Source organism: Micromesistius poutassou (assembly GCF_964030765.1).
Source record: "Micromesistius poutassou genome assembly, chromosome: 9".
Lineage (NCBI taxonomy): Eukaryota > Metazoa > Chordata > Actinopteri > Gadiformes > Gadidae > Micromesistius > Micromesistius poutassou.
Window position 1 is genome coordinate 9,321,160 of NC_140279.1, and position 17,376 is coordinate 9,338,535.

At 51.2% G+C, this 17,376-nt stretch overlaps 1 protein-coding gene across 1 annotated transcript; it reads right to left on the bottom strand.

Moving 5' to 3' along the window:
• Positions 1-3,998: 3,998 nt before the first annotated feature.
• Positions 3,999-16,236, bottom strand: nwd1 (NACHT and WD repeat domain containing 1; the record flags this gene model as incomplete). Its single annotated transcript, XM_084473563.1, has 18 exons — positions 3,999-4,306; positions 4,590-4,695; positions 4,961-5,580; positions 6,093-6,252; positions 7,300-7,451; positions 8,282-8,367; positions 8,563-8,825; positions 9,193-9,392; positions 10,718-10,915; positions 11,026-11,190; positions 11,486-11,603; positions 12,030-12,174; positions 12,444-12,647; positions 13,031-14,324; positions 14,419-14,755; positions 15,509-15,625; positions 15,865-15,950; positions 16,203-16,236. 18 exons carry the CDS (start codon positions 16,234-16,236, stop codon positions 3,999-4,001), a joined length of 4,593 nt encoding a protein of 1,530 aa, XP_084329689.1.
• Positions 16,237-17,376: the final 1,140 nt, after the last annotated feature.

A 17,376-nucleotide genomic window follows, 5' to 3' on the forward strand; every position in this document is an offset into this window, starting at 1 on the left:
TATCTTAGTGGGAAAGCCACGCAACAGATAGCCACAGTTACATACAGTAATGTTCTTATGACGGGAGAAAGGAGCAGAAATATAGTATAGAGACAACTTGGAGCTGTGTGTGCATGTATGTTTGAGTGAGAGATGGGAGTGGATGAGAGACAGAAAAATCGGACCCTCCATTCTACCTCACAGGTACAGAAGGCCACCGACAAGGATGGGCCACTGAGTGCAAATAAAGCTAGTGCATCCCAGAACAACAGACCAAGGAGGACGCCAGAGCAAATGCATTGTACACACAGGATTAGCAGTCCCAATGATTGAAGATGAGGACTTTGTTTTAATGATTGATACAGTTGATAGGAGGCTGACTGTTCCCCAGAAAACTAATAAGCATCTGATTGACAAACATTATGAATCATCATTGGTGTTTTTGCATTTTTTTTATTTTTCTGCAAAGAAAAAGCAAGGCCATATTTCTTTTTTATATGAGACTTGGTTATAAGATTAATAAAGTTGTTTCATATCACAACAGTTTAGTCTGTGTATGTATATTTCACGTTTATTTCATTAATTAAAAAAAAACATGCGTGCAGGAAAAAAAAAACAAGCGCACGCAGGAAAAAAAAACCATGCGCGCAGGTAAAAAAAAAAAAATTATAAAAAAAAAAATCCTTAATTTTAGAAGTTGAAAAAATAATTTAAAAAATAATGATAAAAAAATTATATCAATTTATTTTAAAAAATAATAAAAAATTAGATTTAAAAAATTAGATAAAAAATAAATTATGGTTAAAAAAAAACCTGCACGCGCATGTTTTTTTTAAACCTTTTTTTTACCATATTTTTTTTATATAGGTTTAATAATTTATTTTTTATTTATATATTTTTTTTTATATAATTTTTTAATTTAACTCCCCGGAGTATAACCCTGGAACCCCCTAGTGGGTCTGTGTTTTCCTTGGCTCACGCATCATTCTCACCTTTTTCACCCCAAACCAGTTTGCATGCCTGACACAGCACAAACATGCAAACTATTAACCTGATTTAAATATTATGATGTCAAAGATTATTCATACGTGTGAAACTGCATAGCGTGTGGATTGTGGAAACACTTTTTTCCATAGGGCTGCATGAATGAACATGAATGAAGTATAGTAGGCTATGCCATGCGTTAAAATAATAATAATAACAATAATACATTCGAGCAAAGTATATTCCAGGCTTCCAAAACAAAATCTAGTTTTAGGGTAAATGATTGGTTAAATGATTTGGGAAAGAACAGCTGATACAGCGGTAAGTTGTACTTTTAAATCAATGCATCTGCAAACACCGTACAGCAAACACATATGTTCTTGACCCAGACATCGTGTACAAGCCCATTACTTTTAGGATTGAGTTTTAGGATTGAGTATTTGATCGTGAGAAAACATAGTTTTACCGCGAGTGAGTGTTTAATAGAATGGATGAATGCGGGTGATGCTTGGTGCGCGTGTGTGCGCGCCCATCTGTCTAAACACACGCAAATTAAACACGTAACGCATAATGCAGTCCATGGCGATGTATATTAACAGGGGGACGCATGCATATTATTAACACAAGTCGACAACGATAATGTATACAATACTGGTAACAAACGATGTTTGTTAATGTATTGCCGCATATCATTAAATAGACCCAGAGTTGCGGCCATCGAGGACCGCGTCCGCATATGTTTTAAGTTGTCTTTACCGCAATTTACATGACGAATCAGTGTTTCTGAAGTTGGAGAAGAAAACGCTATTCCATGTGTTAATTATGCCTATTATTTGGTCATAAACTGAGCCATTTGAAGTTTGAAATTCATGTGGTCTGTCATGCATCTGTCTCAGCGGAGACTGCAAACGCGCTGTCAAAAATCAACTCGTCAAGTCAAAATGCGCTGGCTCTTAAAGGGGATGGGAGATGCCACTCTCATTGGTTTATTGCATGTTAAGCCCAAAACACACCCACGGGTTTCAGCCCAACCCATTTTAGATTTGCGCCGGGTGCAAAGCTCATTTATCTCGCCGTCATAATAGCAACAGCGCCATAGAACCGCCCACAAAGTACTTTGACTTTGCGCCTTGACGTCTGCTAAGTATGCTATAGGCCTACTGCATGAGAAAAAATTAGATTGATATTGCGCAACAATCGGGAGATGGGGACCCCCCCGAATATTGAAGGGTATTTCGCACACTGCCTAGGACCCTCCTCTAGATAGAACCCTCCTCACCTAGGACCCTCCTCCAGATAATACCCATTCACATAGAACCTTCCTCACATAGAACCTCAAGTTGTCTAAATATTCCACTTCGACCTCTCAGCCGCTCTCAATCTGACCTTCAGGCTCAAGGAGAATAAGTTGTAGAATAAAAGATGACTTTAATATATGAATTAATGCATGTGGACCAGTTCATTGATGTGTGGAGATGGTAGAAGCTGATTAACATATAATATATATTATATTATATATATCATATGTATTATATATCATTATATATATATATATATATATAGAGTGCAGACAGCGAGACTGCAGACTAAAGCCTGAGAGGAGGAAGCCCTGACAGGAAGGATAGAGGACCAGGACCTAGACCAGGACCAGGACCCACACCAGGACCTAGACCAGGACCTAGACCAGGACCCACACCAGGACCTAGACCAGGACCCACACCAGGACCTAGACCAGGACCTAGGGCCAGGACCCGGACCCACACCAGGACCTAGACCAGGACCTAGACCAGGACTAGAGGAGTCCCATGGAAGCACAGGAACCAGCAGCATTAACGTCTTTAATGGTAACGATGGTTTCTCTAAACAGTGTCATAATTATGAGTGGTACAAAAATAATCCTATAATTATGTCATTATATTATATATCATATAGTTTTATACATCATAATTATTATATGACTGTTGAAAGTTTGACTTAAAGCAATAATCCGGCCTCTCTCTTTATGGTATAAAGTAATCATCACATGTGCTTCACATATTTATATCTTCTCTATATGTTCATATAGATATACGTATATGTTCTTACAGCTGGTGTTCTGAGCAGAGATGATCTCCAGAGGTCGCTGCACTGTCGGCCGCATCCAGTCAGTCAAACTACAATAAATAACAATAATGCTACGACATAATGCTAATGCTAATGGTAATGCTACGACCCCAGCATGAGTCAGAGACCTGCAGGTAGAGCAGAACCCTGAGCCTAACAGAGCACCCTGAGCCTCCTTAGAGCAGAAGCCTGAGCCTCCTCAGAGCAGAACCCTGAGCCTCCTCAGAGTCTGGGTTGTTGGCATCGTTCCATTACTCTCCCCTTAACAAGAACACTTGCTTTGAGTTCCCTCCACAGTAAAGTCCCCTCAAAGAGGGAAGTGAGAGTGAAGATCTTTCCCTATGAAATGGGACACCACTGTAATTAATATTATGCAAATTAGTGTAGCGAATGTGCTCCCCTATGTCACGCACAGCGTGTCTACACTACATGAAGAAGCCTACTACTATTTCCATTCACATTTGAAAATGTGACCCTTGTGTCGAAAATAAGATGACCTACACATTCAGATCGTAAAGTAAAATCCTGTCTACGGTTAAATAATTTAACATAATGTATAACTGTTTGAGAAACATGGAAAGATTGCCGCGTTTGCAAGGTGTCCTAGGTAATTCGTGATACTCCCTTAGCTGCAAGTGAGGTACCGAGTTGGCTAGCTACCAAGGGGTGATTTTAAGGGAAAATTGGCACTCCCTTGCTCACTAAGTATTGGAACACCCTACCCCTCTGCGGGAACGCGCTAATTCTAGGGCTAGGGCTCAAATCTAGGGCTAGGGGGAATAATGGGACAGGGCCGTAGTCATGGAGGAGTCCTGAGGAGGAGTCCTGAGGAGGAGTTCTGAGGAGGAGTTCTGAGGAGGAGTCCTGAGGAGGGGTCCTGAGGAGGGGTTCTGAGGAGGGGTTCTGAGGAGGTTCCCCTGAGGTCCTCGGGTCTACGTCACCACGCAGGTGGTGGAGGAGGGCTGGCTCATGCCCAGGAGGTTGAAGTTCAGCTGGGCGGGGTTGAAGTCGATGTCCAGCGTGGGCGTGTGGCGGCGGGGGGGCGGGGCCTTCTCCCGGGACGTGAGGCGGTATTGCGCCTGGACGCTCCTCAGGGGGGCGTGGTCCAGGCCCAGTGTCTCGGGGCGGCGGAACACCTCCCTGAGGACCGCCCCCCGCTGGCACAGCGCCACAAAGCCGTTCCTGTAGGTCACCATGGAGACGGGGGCGGAGTCGACGCGCTGGAGGAACAGCAGCCGGCCTGGGGGGGGGGGGGGGGGGCTCAGTCTGCTACACGCATTTGCACATGAGCATGTAGCATGTTACTCGGCAGTAGCACGATGTTGTGTTTGGGAAGCTTGATGTAGCATGATGTAGCATGATGTAGCATGATGTTGTATGTGGGTAGCATTTCATGATCTTGTCATTTCAGTATCTTGTCTCACCATGCCAGCAGTATGCCGGTAGCATGTCGGTATCATGATGTAGCATGATGTAGCATGATGTAGCACGTTGTAGCATGATGTAGCATGTGAGGATGGTACCTGTAGCGACGTCCCACACTTTGATGGTTTGGTCCAGAGAGCCGGTGAACACAAGATGGTCGCTCTCTGAGAAGGCTGCACACACAACACGCACATCGGCCGCCTCCTGCACAGACCAACGATAGGTTAGTTAACATGGTAACTACAACTCTACATGTTAACCCTTCATGTTAACCCCTCATGCAAACCCCTCATGTTAACCCCTCATGTTAACTCCTACATGTTAAGTCCTCATGTTAACTCCTACATGTTAACTACATGTTCAAACCTCATGTTAACCCCTCATATTAACTCCTACATTTGAACTACATGTTAACCCCTCATGTAAACTACATGCTAACTCCTCATGTTAACCCCTCATGTTGTCTGACCTGCGAGCTGAACTCCATGGTGTGGTCCAGTGTCAGGGGGCTGAGGGACCACAGGGTGAGCCAGCCGGACCCCGAGGCCCCGCCCCCAGATGCCCCGCCCCCCGAGGCCACCAGGGCGTGGAGCCCCGAGTTCCCGCCCTGGACGCAGGTGATGGGGCCGGGCGCGGCCTCCAGGTGGGCGGGGCCGGGCGCGGCCTCCAGGTGGGCGGGGCCTCGCGAGGCGCTGGAGGCCCAGAGGATGAGCTCCCCCCCCCCCGTCCCGTACAGCAGCCTCCCGTCGGCCAGCAGGGCGGCGGCAGAGACCGGGGCCTGCAGCAGGTCCAGGGTCAGGGTCCGGACCGGGCCCTCCACGGCCGGGGCCCCATCCCGGGTGGTGACCTGGAACAGCGCCAGCGAGCCCTCGTAGGCGGCGGCCAGCCGGCGCTCCCCCGGGTCCAGGGCCAGGGCCTGGACCCGGGGGAGGCTCTCGGGGGGCGGGAGGCACAGGGTCTCCTGAGGCCGGTCCAGGGGGTAGATCAGGACCGTGCCGGTCTTCAGGCCGCAGAACAGCAGCCTCTTGTTGTGGGCCAGCTGCAGACAGACCACCTCCGCCGAGACTGGCAGGGTGTCTGACACACCACCTGCACAGAGGTCAGGGGTCAGCTGTAGCAGACCGGACTAGACTAGACTAGATGAGACCAGACCAGACCAGACCAGACCAGGACCAGACCAGACCAGACCAGACCAGACCAGACCAGGACCAGGTCCAGGACCAGACCAGGAACAGGACCAGGAACAGGACCAGGACCAGGACCAGGCCAGGCCAGGCCAGACCAGGACCTGGACCTGGACCAGACCAGACCAGACCAGACCAGACCAGACCAGACCAGGACCAGGACCAGGTCCAGATCCAGGAACAGGACCAGACTAGACTAGACTAGACTAGACTAGACCAGACCAGGACCAGGACCAGGACCAAAACCAGGACCAGGACCTGGACCTGGACCTGGACCTGGACCTGGACCTGGACCAGGACCAGGAACAGGAACAGGACCAGACCGGACCAGGACCAGGACCAGGAACAGGAACAGGACCAGACCGGACCAGGACCAGGACCAGACGAGTACAGACCAACCCGGACTAGTGGACCCACCATGGAGGGGGTCCCAGCAGATGACCTGGGTCCGGTGGTCCGGGTGGACCCAGTAGGTGTGGGAGCAGTCCTTGGCGAGGCCCAGCAGGGTGCAGCCGGGGGGGAGGCGGTCGGGGGGTCTGGTCTGGGGGTCTGAGTCCAGGCTCCACAGGACCACCCTCTGCTCTCCCCGGGACCAGGAGACCAGACCCCCGTCTGGGAGGAGAGAGAGCCAGCAGACAGGGGCCTCGGACCCCTGGAGGCGCTGCAGCACAGCTCCAGAGGGGAGGCCCCACACCTACAGATAGATAGATAGATATGTTTTTGTTCTGCGCCATACAGTATGTCTGATACACTTATTGACAGAAAGGGACAATACAAAAGACAGCTAGACAAGACAGGATAAACATTTTTTTCCTCAACCCCCACCCACAACACAACACCAGGACAGAATACATAGACCCCACTACCTATCATTAATAGGATGGTAAAGTGCAGTTGTGCATACTTGGGACAGTCTAGAGAGAGGGAAAGTGCATGGTGCTGTTTAAAGTGCTGTCCTGCAGGTAAGTTCTTCTTCAGCAGTGCAATACTAGTCGGAATCAATGACCTGCTGGCTTGATTTATTTGGAAAGCGGGCAGCCTGAGTCTCCTACCTGATGGCAACACCTCATATGCCTGGTGTAGGGGATGTGACATGTCTTCCCTAATGGCTTGACCTTTCTCGACCACCCTCCTTTCATAAGTCATAGCCATGCTGTGTTTGCCCAGCAACCTTGCTGGCCATGTTAACTATCTTACTTAATTTGATTTTGTTAGTTACTGACAAGGAGAAATACCAGGCAACAGAACAGAAAAATAAAATGCTCTCAACAAAGGAGTGATAGAAAAGTAACTTATCCACTCTAAATTGTCTTAACTTGGCCCTTTTTATAGATGGTGTCAGTATTACAGGTCCATGTCAACTTTATCTCAACTTACAAATTATCTATTATCTATTATCTAGGAGGACATGTTAATACACATGTTAATATACATGTTAATACACATGTTAATTTACATGTGTAACATGTTAATACACTTGTTAATACACATGTTAATATACACAAACACACAGGGACATATATATATATATATATATACAGGTAGAGAGACAGAGAGAGAGGGGGGGGAGAGAGAGAGAGAGGGAGAGAGAGAGAGAGAGAGAGAGAGAGAGAGAGATCCTCACTCTGATGATGTGGTCTTCACAGCCTGAGGCCAACAGTGTAGAGTCCCTGGAGACACAAGCACTGAGGACCTGGGCCTCATGGTGGAGCTCGGCCTCCTGGTGGAGCTGGGTCTCCTGGTGGAGGCTGAACACCAGCAGGCTTTTCTCACATCCTGGAGAACACAGTATCCAATCCAATCCAATCCAACTTTATTTGTTAAGCCCTTTAAAAACAACCACTGTCGACCAAAGTGCTTTACAGAGAATAAGTGAAAGCATCACAAATACAAGACAATAAAAACAGCTCAACAGGACAACATAATTAGTAAGGTGAAATACAATAAAATACAATAAAATAATAAAATAAGAAAAGATAAAAGGTAAGATAAAAATATAAGATAAGTTTAAGATAAAAGATACAAAGATAAAAAGAAAGTGTCAATGTCTTCCTAAGTGTTAAAAGCCAAGGAAAAAAGATGGGTTTTGACGAGGCATTTAAACCCAGACAGAGAAGAGGCCTCTCTGATGTGCTGGGGCAGATTGTTCCAGAGTTTTGGAGCCACAGCAGCAAAAGCACGATCCCCTCTGAGCTTTCGTGTAGTTCAGTACTACAGTACTACATAGTACTACTGCAGTACTATTACAGTACAGTACTACACAGTACTACACTGTACTACTGCAATACTATTACAGTACAGTACTACACAGTACTACTGCAGTACTATTACAGTACAGTACTACACAGTACTAATGCAGTACTATTACAGAACAGTACTACACTGTACTACTACATTACTATTACAGTACAGTACTACACAGTACTATTACAGTACAGTCCTACACAATACTACTGCAGTACTATTACAGTACAGTACTACACAGTACTACTGCAGTACTATTACAGTACAGTATTACACAGTACTACTACAGTACAGTACTACACAGTACTACTACAGTAGACCCCCAGTCAGCGCTTTAGGACACTAGAGAACTACAGGCTCACCTGCTAACAGCATCCTCTCATCCTCCGTGGCCATGAACAGAGAGCAAGGCATCATGGGAAACAGAGTCTCAGTCTGTCGGCCACTCCTGGAGACCTGGGAGACGCCAGAAAGAGTCTTAGATATACATATGTATATGTAGATATACAGTACATATGTAGATGTATATCTAAATGTGTTTATCTACAGTACATATACATATGTATATGTATATCTACATGTATATCTACATCTGTATATCTACATCTACATATGTAGATCTCCATACTAAACACAGACCTACTCCAGCCGGTCCTCCAGACCCACCTGCTGCAGGAGTCCGTCCTCAGTCAGAAGGAGAACCTGACCCAGTATGGGCAGCATCAGCGATTTCAGGACCTCTGGTGACCCCTGACCCCCAGGGGACCCCTGGTCCTGCTGGGCGATGTGGACCGCCCCGGCTCCGGTCCGCGTCACCACGTCGGCCCCCAGGACACCCAGGACCTCCGCCCCTCTGGTGGACAGGTTCAGCAGGGGGGCATTGGAGTCCAGTGCCCAGCTCCTCACCTAGACCAGGACCGGGACCACAGTTAGACCAGGACCAGAGTACCCACTTAGAACCCTACACCAGGACAGAGATCAGCGTAAGACCAGGACCAGAGAGTGACTTAGAACCCTAAACCAGGACCAGGACCATGGAAACCACATAGACCAGGACCAGGACCATAGAACCCACCTAGAAGCCAGAACTAGATAAGGACCAGAGAACTTACTTAGAACCCAGACCTAGACCAGGACCCTAGAACCACTTAGAACTCAGATCTAGACCAGGACCATAGAACTACTCAGAACCCTAGACCAGGATCCTAGAACCCACTTAGAACCCAACCCGCCCAGCATGCTGTTTCTATAACATGACCAGAGGTTTCTCTACTTGAGTCTTGGTGTAAACGAAGATCTGGTTGGTCTGCTGTGATAGGTGGAGGGAGGCGGGGGTAGAGTCAGGGTCCATCGCTGACTGGACACAGTACACTTGTTTCCCGGACAACAAGCTCCACCTCCTGAGAGAACCGTCAGCAGCCAATGACAGACAGTGGGTTCCGCTGTCAATCAGTTTGATGGACAGGACAGCAGCTGTAGGAGTAAACACCAGGTCACCTGCTATAAACTCACCGAGACACAGCCTAATAACATGTTATTATAAACTCACCAAGACACAGCCTAATAACATGCTATTATAAACTCACCCAGACACAGCCTAACAACATGCTATTATAAACTCACCCAGACACAGCCTAATAACATGTTATTATAAACTCACCCAAACACAGACCTCATAACATGTTATTATAAACTCACCTAGACACAGCCTAATAACATGTTATTATAAACTCACCCAGACACAGCCTAATAACATGTTATTATAAACTCACCCAAACACAGGCCTAATAACATATTATTATAAACTCACCCAGACACAGCCTAATAATATGTTATTATAAACTCACCCCGACACAGGCCTAATAACATGTTATTATAAACTCACCCAGACACAGCCTCATAACATGTCAGTTATTATAAACTCCCCTTACTGGGTGAGGACCTCTGTGAGGCCTGAAGACCTGTGAGAGGCCTACCTGTGTGTGTGAGGACCTGTGAGAGGCCTACCTGTGTGTGTGAGGACCTGTGAGAGGCCCACCTGTGTGTGAGGACCTGTGAGAGGCCTACCGGTGTGTGAGGACCTGTGAGAGGCCTACCTGTGTGTGAGGACCTGTGAGAGGCCCACCTGTGTGTGAGGACCTGTGAGAGGCCTACCTGTGTGTGAGGACCTGTGAGAGGCCTACCTGTGTGTGAGGACCTGTGAGAGGCCTACCTGTGTGTGAGGACCTGTGAGAGGCCTACCTGTGTGTGGGGACTTGTGAGAGGCCTACCTGTGTGTGGGGACTTGTGAGAGGCCTACCTGTGTGTGGGGACTTGTGAGAGGCCTACCTGTGTGTGGGGACTTGTGAGAGGCCTACCTGTGTGTGTGAGCAGGTGCAGCAGGCTGAGGGCCGAGAGCCTCCAGATCACCAAGGAGCCATCGTCTGAACCGGAGGCCAGGAGGTCCCCACACACACACACACACACACACAGCACTGCAGAGACACACACACACACACACACACACATACACACACACACACACACACACACACACACACACACACAGACCAGTAACACAGGGACACCAGTCAAAGACCAGCAAAACAGAGAGAGACCATCAGCACAGAGAGAGACCAGCAGCACACAGAGAGACCAGCAGTACAGAGAGATACCAGCAGCACAGAGAGAGACCAGCAGCATAGAGAGAGACCAGCAGCACAGAGAGAGACCAACAGCAAAGAGAGATACCAGAAACACAGAGAGAGACCAGCAGCATAGAGAGAGACCAGAAACACAGAGAGAGGCAGAGAGCCCACCTGTGCGGTCCCCGGTGAAGCTGTGTCTCAGCGGGCCTCCAGGGGCCGTGAGGAAGGAGCTCTTGGGCACCAGGACAGGCTCCTCACAGGACAGGAGCCACGCCTCACACTGACCCACCAACCGGCCAATCAGAGACGGGAACGCAGTGCCGAGGGAGAGGAGGCGGGCCACCAGCTCGGAGTAGAACAGAGCTCTGTCTGGAAGAGGAGAGGCGGCACCAATCAGCACGCTGCTCTACGTCAGCTGGGCTCTGATTGGTCCTACTGAGCCATGTGACATCAGCTGTGCTCTGATTGGTCCCACTGACCCATGTGACCGCCCAGCCGGTCCGCTCTGGGTTTGATGAGCTGCAGGGTGTCGTGAAGCAGTGCACTCTGGGTACAGCTCATGAGGTCACCACACATCCGGAGATCCTCAATCACACTGTCTATCCCACACAGTCTGCTCTTACAGTAGAGCCAGTCTGCATTACCTGATACAGAGGTTAGACAGTACAGAGACGGGTAGGGGTTAGACAGTACAGACAGGTCATTAAGGAGCAGGTATGGGTAAGACAGTACAGAAACAGGTAATTAAGGAGCAGGTAGGGGTTAGACAGTACAGAGACGGGTAGGGGGTAGACAGTACAGACAGGTCATTAAGGAGCAGGTACGGGTAAGACAGTACAGAAACAGGTAATTAAGGAGCAGGCAAGGGTTAGACAGTATAGAGACGGGTCATTAAGGAGCAGGTAGGGGTTAGACAGTATAGAGACGGGTGTGTCTTACCAATGACCTCTTGTCGTAACTCCTCCCACAAACCAGCATGGAGCAGCTGATAGGGCAGCTCCTGAAGCTTCCTCATATTAGCCAATCCTGGAGCAAACCACAGCGGTTGGGGCGGGACCTGGAACAGACCGACCAATCACATACTGCCATGGAGCACTGCTAGTACTAGTACTATAGTTATAACTATAGTCCTGCTGTACTAGGTACCAGTACTAGGTACCTAGTACTGGTACCAGTACTAGGGAACAGTACTAGCTATTAGTACTAGGTTACCAGTACCTTCGTAATATTGTAGTACCTGCTGAGGAGTAGGATAGTACTGCTGTACGAGGTACTAGCCTAGTGCATGGGCAGTACTCTGTTAGCTCTGTAGTAAACAATTAGATCTCATTTGTACTGCAATAGTAGCAGTACTGTATCAGGGGAATTGCAGTATAGTAATAATGTAGTATGTACTAGTACTATAGTAGTAGTAATGTAGTAGTAGTAGTAGTAGTAGTAGTAGTACTGTAGTAGTACTGTAGTAGTATTATAGTAGTAGTACCTTCCTGTCACTCAGCAGTAGGGTCCGGGGGGTGAGGGCCAGAGGCTTCAGTTTGCCGCTCCACAGACCGAGGAAGTACTCTGACAACATCCTGTTCCTCCTCTGGTCACCTAGGTAACGGCCACGTACCGCCTCACAAACCTGTCTGCACACACACACACACACACACACTCACAAATAATTAGTTTGGATAGGTTAATAATGAGTTAGGTTAGTTAGGTGAGGTTAGTCATGAGTAAGTAGGGGGGTTAGTAATGAGTTAGTTAGTTATAATTTAATAATTTAGGTTAGTAATGAATTAGTTGGGTGAGGTGTTACTGGTATCAGAAGTCCAGCACCTGGACCCACACCGTGGGTCTCCAGCAGCAGGTTAGTAATGGGTTAGTTAGTGAGGTTAGTAATGAGTTGTGTTACTGGTATCTGAAGTCCAGCAGCAGCACGCCGTGGGTCCAGGTCTCCAGCAGCAGGGGGTCCAGGTCCAGGCGGAGGCCGGCCCACAGCAGGGGGGGCAGGCGGACCGGGGAGGGCTGGTCCGGGGGGGCAGAGCGGTACACCTCCGAGAGGACCTCATCGTCCAGGGACAGGAGGTCACACAGCTCCGCCTCCAGCAGCCCGCATCTGAGGACCAGCAGCACCAGAACCACTAGAACCACTATACCAGTAGAACCACTAGAACCACTATACCAGTAGAACCACTAAAACCAGTAGAACCAGTTGAACCACCAGAACCAGGAGAACCAGTAGAACCATTAGAACCACTAGAACCAGTAGAACCAGGAGAACCAGTAAAACCAGTAGAACCAGTAGAAAATTTGAACAAGTAGAACCAGAACCACTATAACCACTATAACTAGTAGGTCCACTATAACCAGTAGAACCTGTAAAACAACTAGAGCCACTAGAGCCAGTAGAACCAGGAGAACCAGTAGAACCAGTAGAACCACACTGTCCTCTTAGAGGGTCAGGGTCAGGGTCAGGGTTAGGGTCAGGTTAGTGATGACCTGCTTAGGGCGATATATCCCAGCGCCGATGCCACCAGCTGCCGGCCGTGCCTCTCCTCCAGGGACAGGAAGATGAGTGACATCATATCCTGCAGGTCGCCGCCCAGCCTGAGCGCGGAGGCGGGGGTGTAGGAGGTCCAGCGCAGCGCCGCCCAGAGGATCAGCCTCAGGTGGAGCGGGCTGCCCGTCTTCTGGAAGCTGCTGAGCACCAGCTCCCGCTGCTCCTCCGTCAGCGTCCTGCGGGCAGAGGTCAGGGCGCGCTCCACCACCTCCCGGCCCTCCTCCAGGGACAGCCCCTCCACCAGCACCAGGGCCCCGGCCCCCAGCCGGCCCCGCAGGGCCCCCATGGCAGGGGCGGCGGTGGCGGTGGACAGCAGCAGGTGGACGTTGGGGGGGAGGGCGGCCGGCAGCCAGTAGAGGTCCTCGGCGGCGAGGGGGTCCACCCCGTCCAGGAGCAGCACCAGGGACTCCCCCTGCTGGGACACGGCCCCCAGGAGCCGCTGGAAGGACCGGAACTGCTCCACCTGGGAGCCCGGTGGGGCGGGGGGGGGCAGGTGGAAGGCCAGGCTCACCTGCAGGGCCAGGCTGTGGAGGAGGGCCCCGACTGTGGGTCGGGCCCCCCTGCTGGGGGCCAGCAGCCGCAGGGCCACCACCGCGCCGGGCCCCAGCACGCCCAGCATCTCCTGGGCCAGCCGGCACAGCAGGGCCGTCTTGCCGACCCCCGGGGCCCCGTGGAGCACCAGAGGGGGGTGGGGGCCGGCGGAGGCCTCCCACAGGGCCAGGCTCAGCCGGCCCAGCAGCCCCTCCCGCCCACACAGCTCCTGGGAGCGCCGGAGCCCCTGGAGGACGTGGCCGCTGACCTCCTCCAGGAGGCTGTCGGCCTGTCTGCCCCAGCTCCTCCTCCTGCTCCCCTCCTGCTCCTCCAGGAGCCGGCTGATGCTGCCCTTCATGTGGGCGACCAGCTGCCCGCAGAGCGTCTCCAGGTAGAGGGCGTGCTCACGGCGCCGGGGGTCCACGGCCCCCCTGCTGAGCTCCAGGGTGTGGCGGTGCAGCCCTTCGGGGCCCAAGGCCGCCAGCCGGCCCTTCAGGTCGCAGAGCAGCGCCCGGGCCTCCGCGTCAAGGCCGCCCTCTGCCGCCGCCGCCGCCAGGAGGCGGGCCAGGCCACGCTTAGGCCCCTCCCTTGCCACCGGCCGCGGGACGTCCCTGATGAAGAGCAGCGCGTCCCTCTGGGCTCCGCCCCCCTGGCTCTGGGCTCCGCCCCTCAGCAGGCCTGCAGTCATCTCAGCCTCGGGGGCTGAACACATGAACACATGAACACAGGCCGGCTCAGCGACGCCTTTTTGTGTGTGTGTGTGTGTGTGTGTGTGTGTGTGTGTGTGTGCTGTCACCTGATTGGTAGAAGCGGTGTGTCTGCTGCGGGGTGAGGTGACCTTTGACCTGGGCCTCGGAGGCTGCCCTGCGGAGCGCCGTCAGCAGCCTCGCCTCGGTGGTGCGCCAGGAGGCGAAGCTAGCCTCGCGCTCCGCCCCCGGCTCCCCGTAGGAGGGGAGGTGACTCCTGATTGGCTGGAGGACGTAGGTGGGCGGGACGGCGTTGGTGTCCCTGAGGTACCATTGGCCGAGGAGCTGGAGGTCGTCGGGGGTCAGCCCCGCCTCCAGAACCTCAAAGAGAGGCTCTGGGAGGAGGCGGGGCAGGGGCCGCTCCCCGTACTGGGAGCCCACCAGGGCCTGGGAGGGTGAGGGGCCACACACATGGGAGGGTGAGGGGCTGTTACGGACCCTCTTTATTTTGTTTAGTTTTTATATGCACTTTAGCATCCCCTGCTGGTGCTATTATGTTTTGGGGAGTATTTTCTACCTATCACCTTTTTGCAGCTGCCAATTGGCAATCATCGGCTACATCTGGCGGTGTAGGCTACTTAGGCAGATCAGACCCAGGAAGCTCTCTCTCTCAACACAAAGTTTTTGCGGGTGGGCTTAAGCCTGGCCACCTCCTTTTTTCTGTCTCCTGCGTGAGACCATAATTGTTTGGCCTTTGTCCGTTTAAGTCATGTATGACTTCAGGTGGGAACCTGAATAAAGCCCCTACTTTTCAGTAATTCTCGTGTCTATCCATTCATGGTTGCGCATAGACAATGGGCCGTAACAGGGGCCAAACACATGAGAGGGTTAGGTTGTCCTATGAGAGGATGAAGTTGTCCTATGAGAGGGTTAGGGTCTCACTATGAGACAGTGAAGTTTTCCTATGAGAGGGTTAGGGTCTCATTATGAGAGGGTGAAGTTGTCCTATGAGAGGGTTAGGGTCTCACTGTAAGACGGTGAAGTTTTCCTATGAGAGGGTTAGGGTCTCATTATGAGAGAGTGAAGTTGTCCTATGAGAGGGTTAGGGTCTCACTGTGAGAGGGTGAGGTTGTCCTAATAGAGGGTTAGGGTCTCACTATGAGAGGGTGAGGTTGTCTTATGAGAGGGTGAGTGTCTCACTATGAAGGCGGGGCCCAGCGAGTTCCTCTCACACGTCTCCATCTCCTTCAGGGAGAGCTCTGCCTCGCGGTGATCCCCCCCGCTGTGGCTCCGCAGACCCCAGCGCAGGTCCACCGCCTGCACACACACACACACACACACACACAGGTACCCACAAACACACACACAAGCATGCACGCACACATGAACAGACACGCACATGCACAAGCTCGCACACACATAGGGTTCTCACTATGAGAGGGTGAGGGCTCTCACTATGAGAGGGTTAGGGATCCCACTATGAGAGGGTGAGGGCTCCCACTATGAGGCCAGGCTGGTGTTGACATCTACTGACACATTGAGTGAGGGAGACTCACCTCGAACACGAGTCCCAGACTGCTGCAGAAACTCCTGACTTCTGGAAATGCCTTCTCCAGAAACGCACGCCTCTCACTGCTTGAATCTAGAGGAGAGGACACTGCTCATATCAAGAGGAGAGGACACTGCTCATACCTAGAGAACACTGCTCCTATCTAGAGGAGAGAACACTGCTCGTATCTAGAGGACACTGCTCCTATCTAGAGGAGAGGACACTGCTCCTATCTAGAGGAGAGGACACTGCTCCTATCTAGAGGACACTGCTCATTTCTAGAGGAGAGGACACTGCTCCTATCTAGAGTACAGGTGCATTCCTCAACTTCAGTATTTTTCTTACCGCTAAAGGTGGAGGAGATGAAGACTCGGACCATGTTGGAGGGGGTCTGCCTCATGGTGGCTCTGCCCCTCAGGACCTCCAACATATCCTGGTCCAGACTCCTTTCATCCATCCTCCTCCTCCTCCCTGGGTCCTCAACCACCTCCTCAAACCTCTCAATTAGGAGGTGCTCTGGTCTTTAGGAGGTGGTCTTTAGGGAGGTGCTCTGGTCTTTAGGAGGCAGTCTTTAGGAGGTGCTCTGGTCTTTAGGAGGCGGTCTTTAGGAGGTGCTCTGGTCTTTAGGAGGTGATATTTAGGAGGTGCTCTGGTCTTTAGGAGGTGGTCTTTAGGAGGTGCTCTGGTCTTTAGGAGGTGCTCTGGTCTTTAGGAGGTGGTCTTTAGGAGGTGCTCTGGTCTTTAGGAGGTGCTCTTTAGGAGGTGCTCTGGTCTTTAGGAGGTCCTCTGCTCTTCGTCTGTAAAGTGAAGCTCTGAGGCAGCAGGAGGGAGCGCCAGGCGGCTAGACGAAGCTCCTCCTCCTTGGGGAGCAGGTGATCCACCTGGTCCCTGGTGACGGTGTCTCTATGAAGGGACGGGTGGAGGCGGGTGGAGCAGGGAGCAGCTGGTAAACAAGGTCCGCCTCCAGACCTCTGGAGAGGGACACATCTGGGTCTCCTTAATGAGTTGAGTTGTTGTTCCTGGAGGAGCTGGAGAGATCAGCCTCTCTGCTGCTGCAATACAACACAACCTGAGGTCATCAGACCTGGCCCACGGGTGGAGGCTCCTACCAGGCCGACGGGTGGAGGCTTCTACCTGGCCGACGGGTGGAGGCTCCTACCTGGCCCACGGGTGGAGGCTTCTACCTGGCCGATGGGTGGAGGCTTCTACCTGGCCCACGGGTGGAGGCTCCTACCTGGCCCAGGGGTGGAGGCTCCTACCTGGCCCATGGGTGGAGGCTCCCCCCGCGACACCCACATCACATTCCTGTTCATCTCCACTCAAACTCTTATTGCCAGGGTGCGAGCTCTATTCTGCAATGGAAACTAGTGGACTTATTCTGAACTCCTTCTAGGTTAGAGCTGGTTAGTTAAGGTACTAGCTGAGCGAAAGTAATTGTAGGTAATTATTTAGATATGGTTATGTTTAGGTATTGGGTTAGCTACATGTTTATAGGGTTAGGGTTAGGGTTGTCTAACCT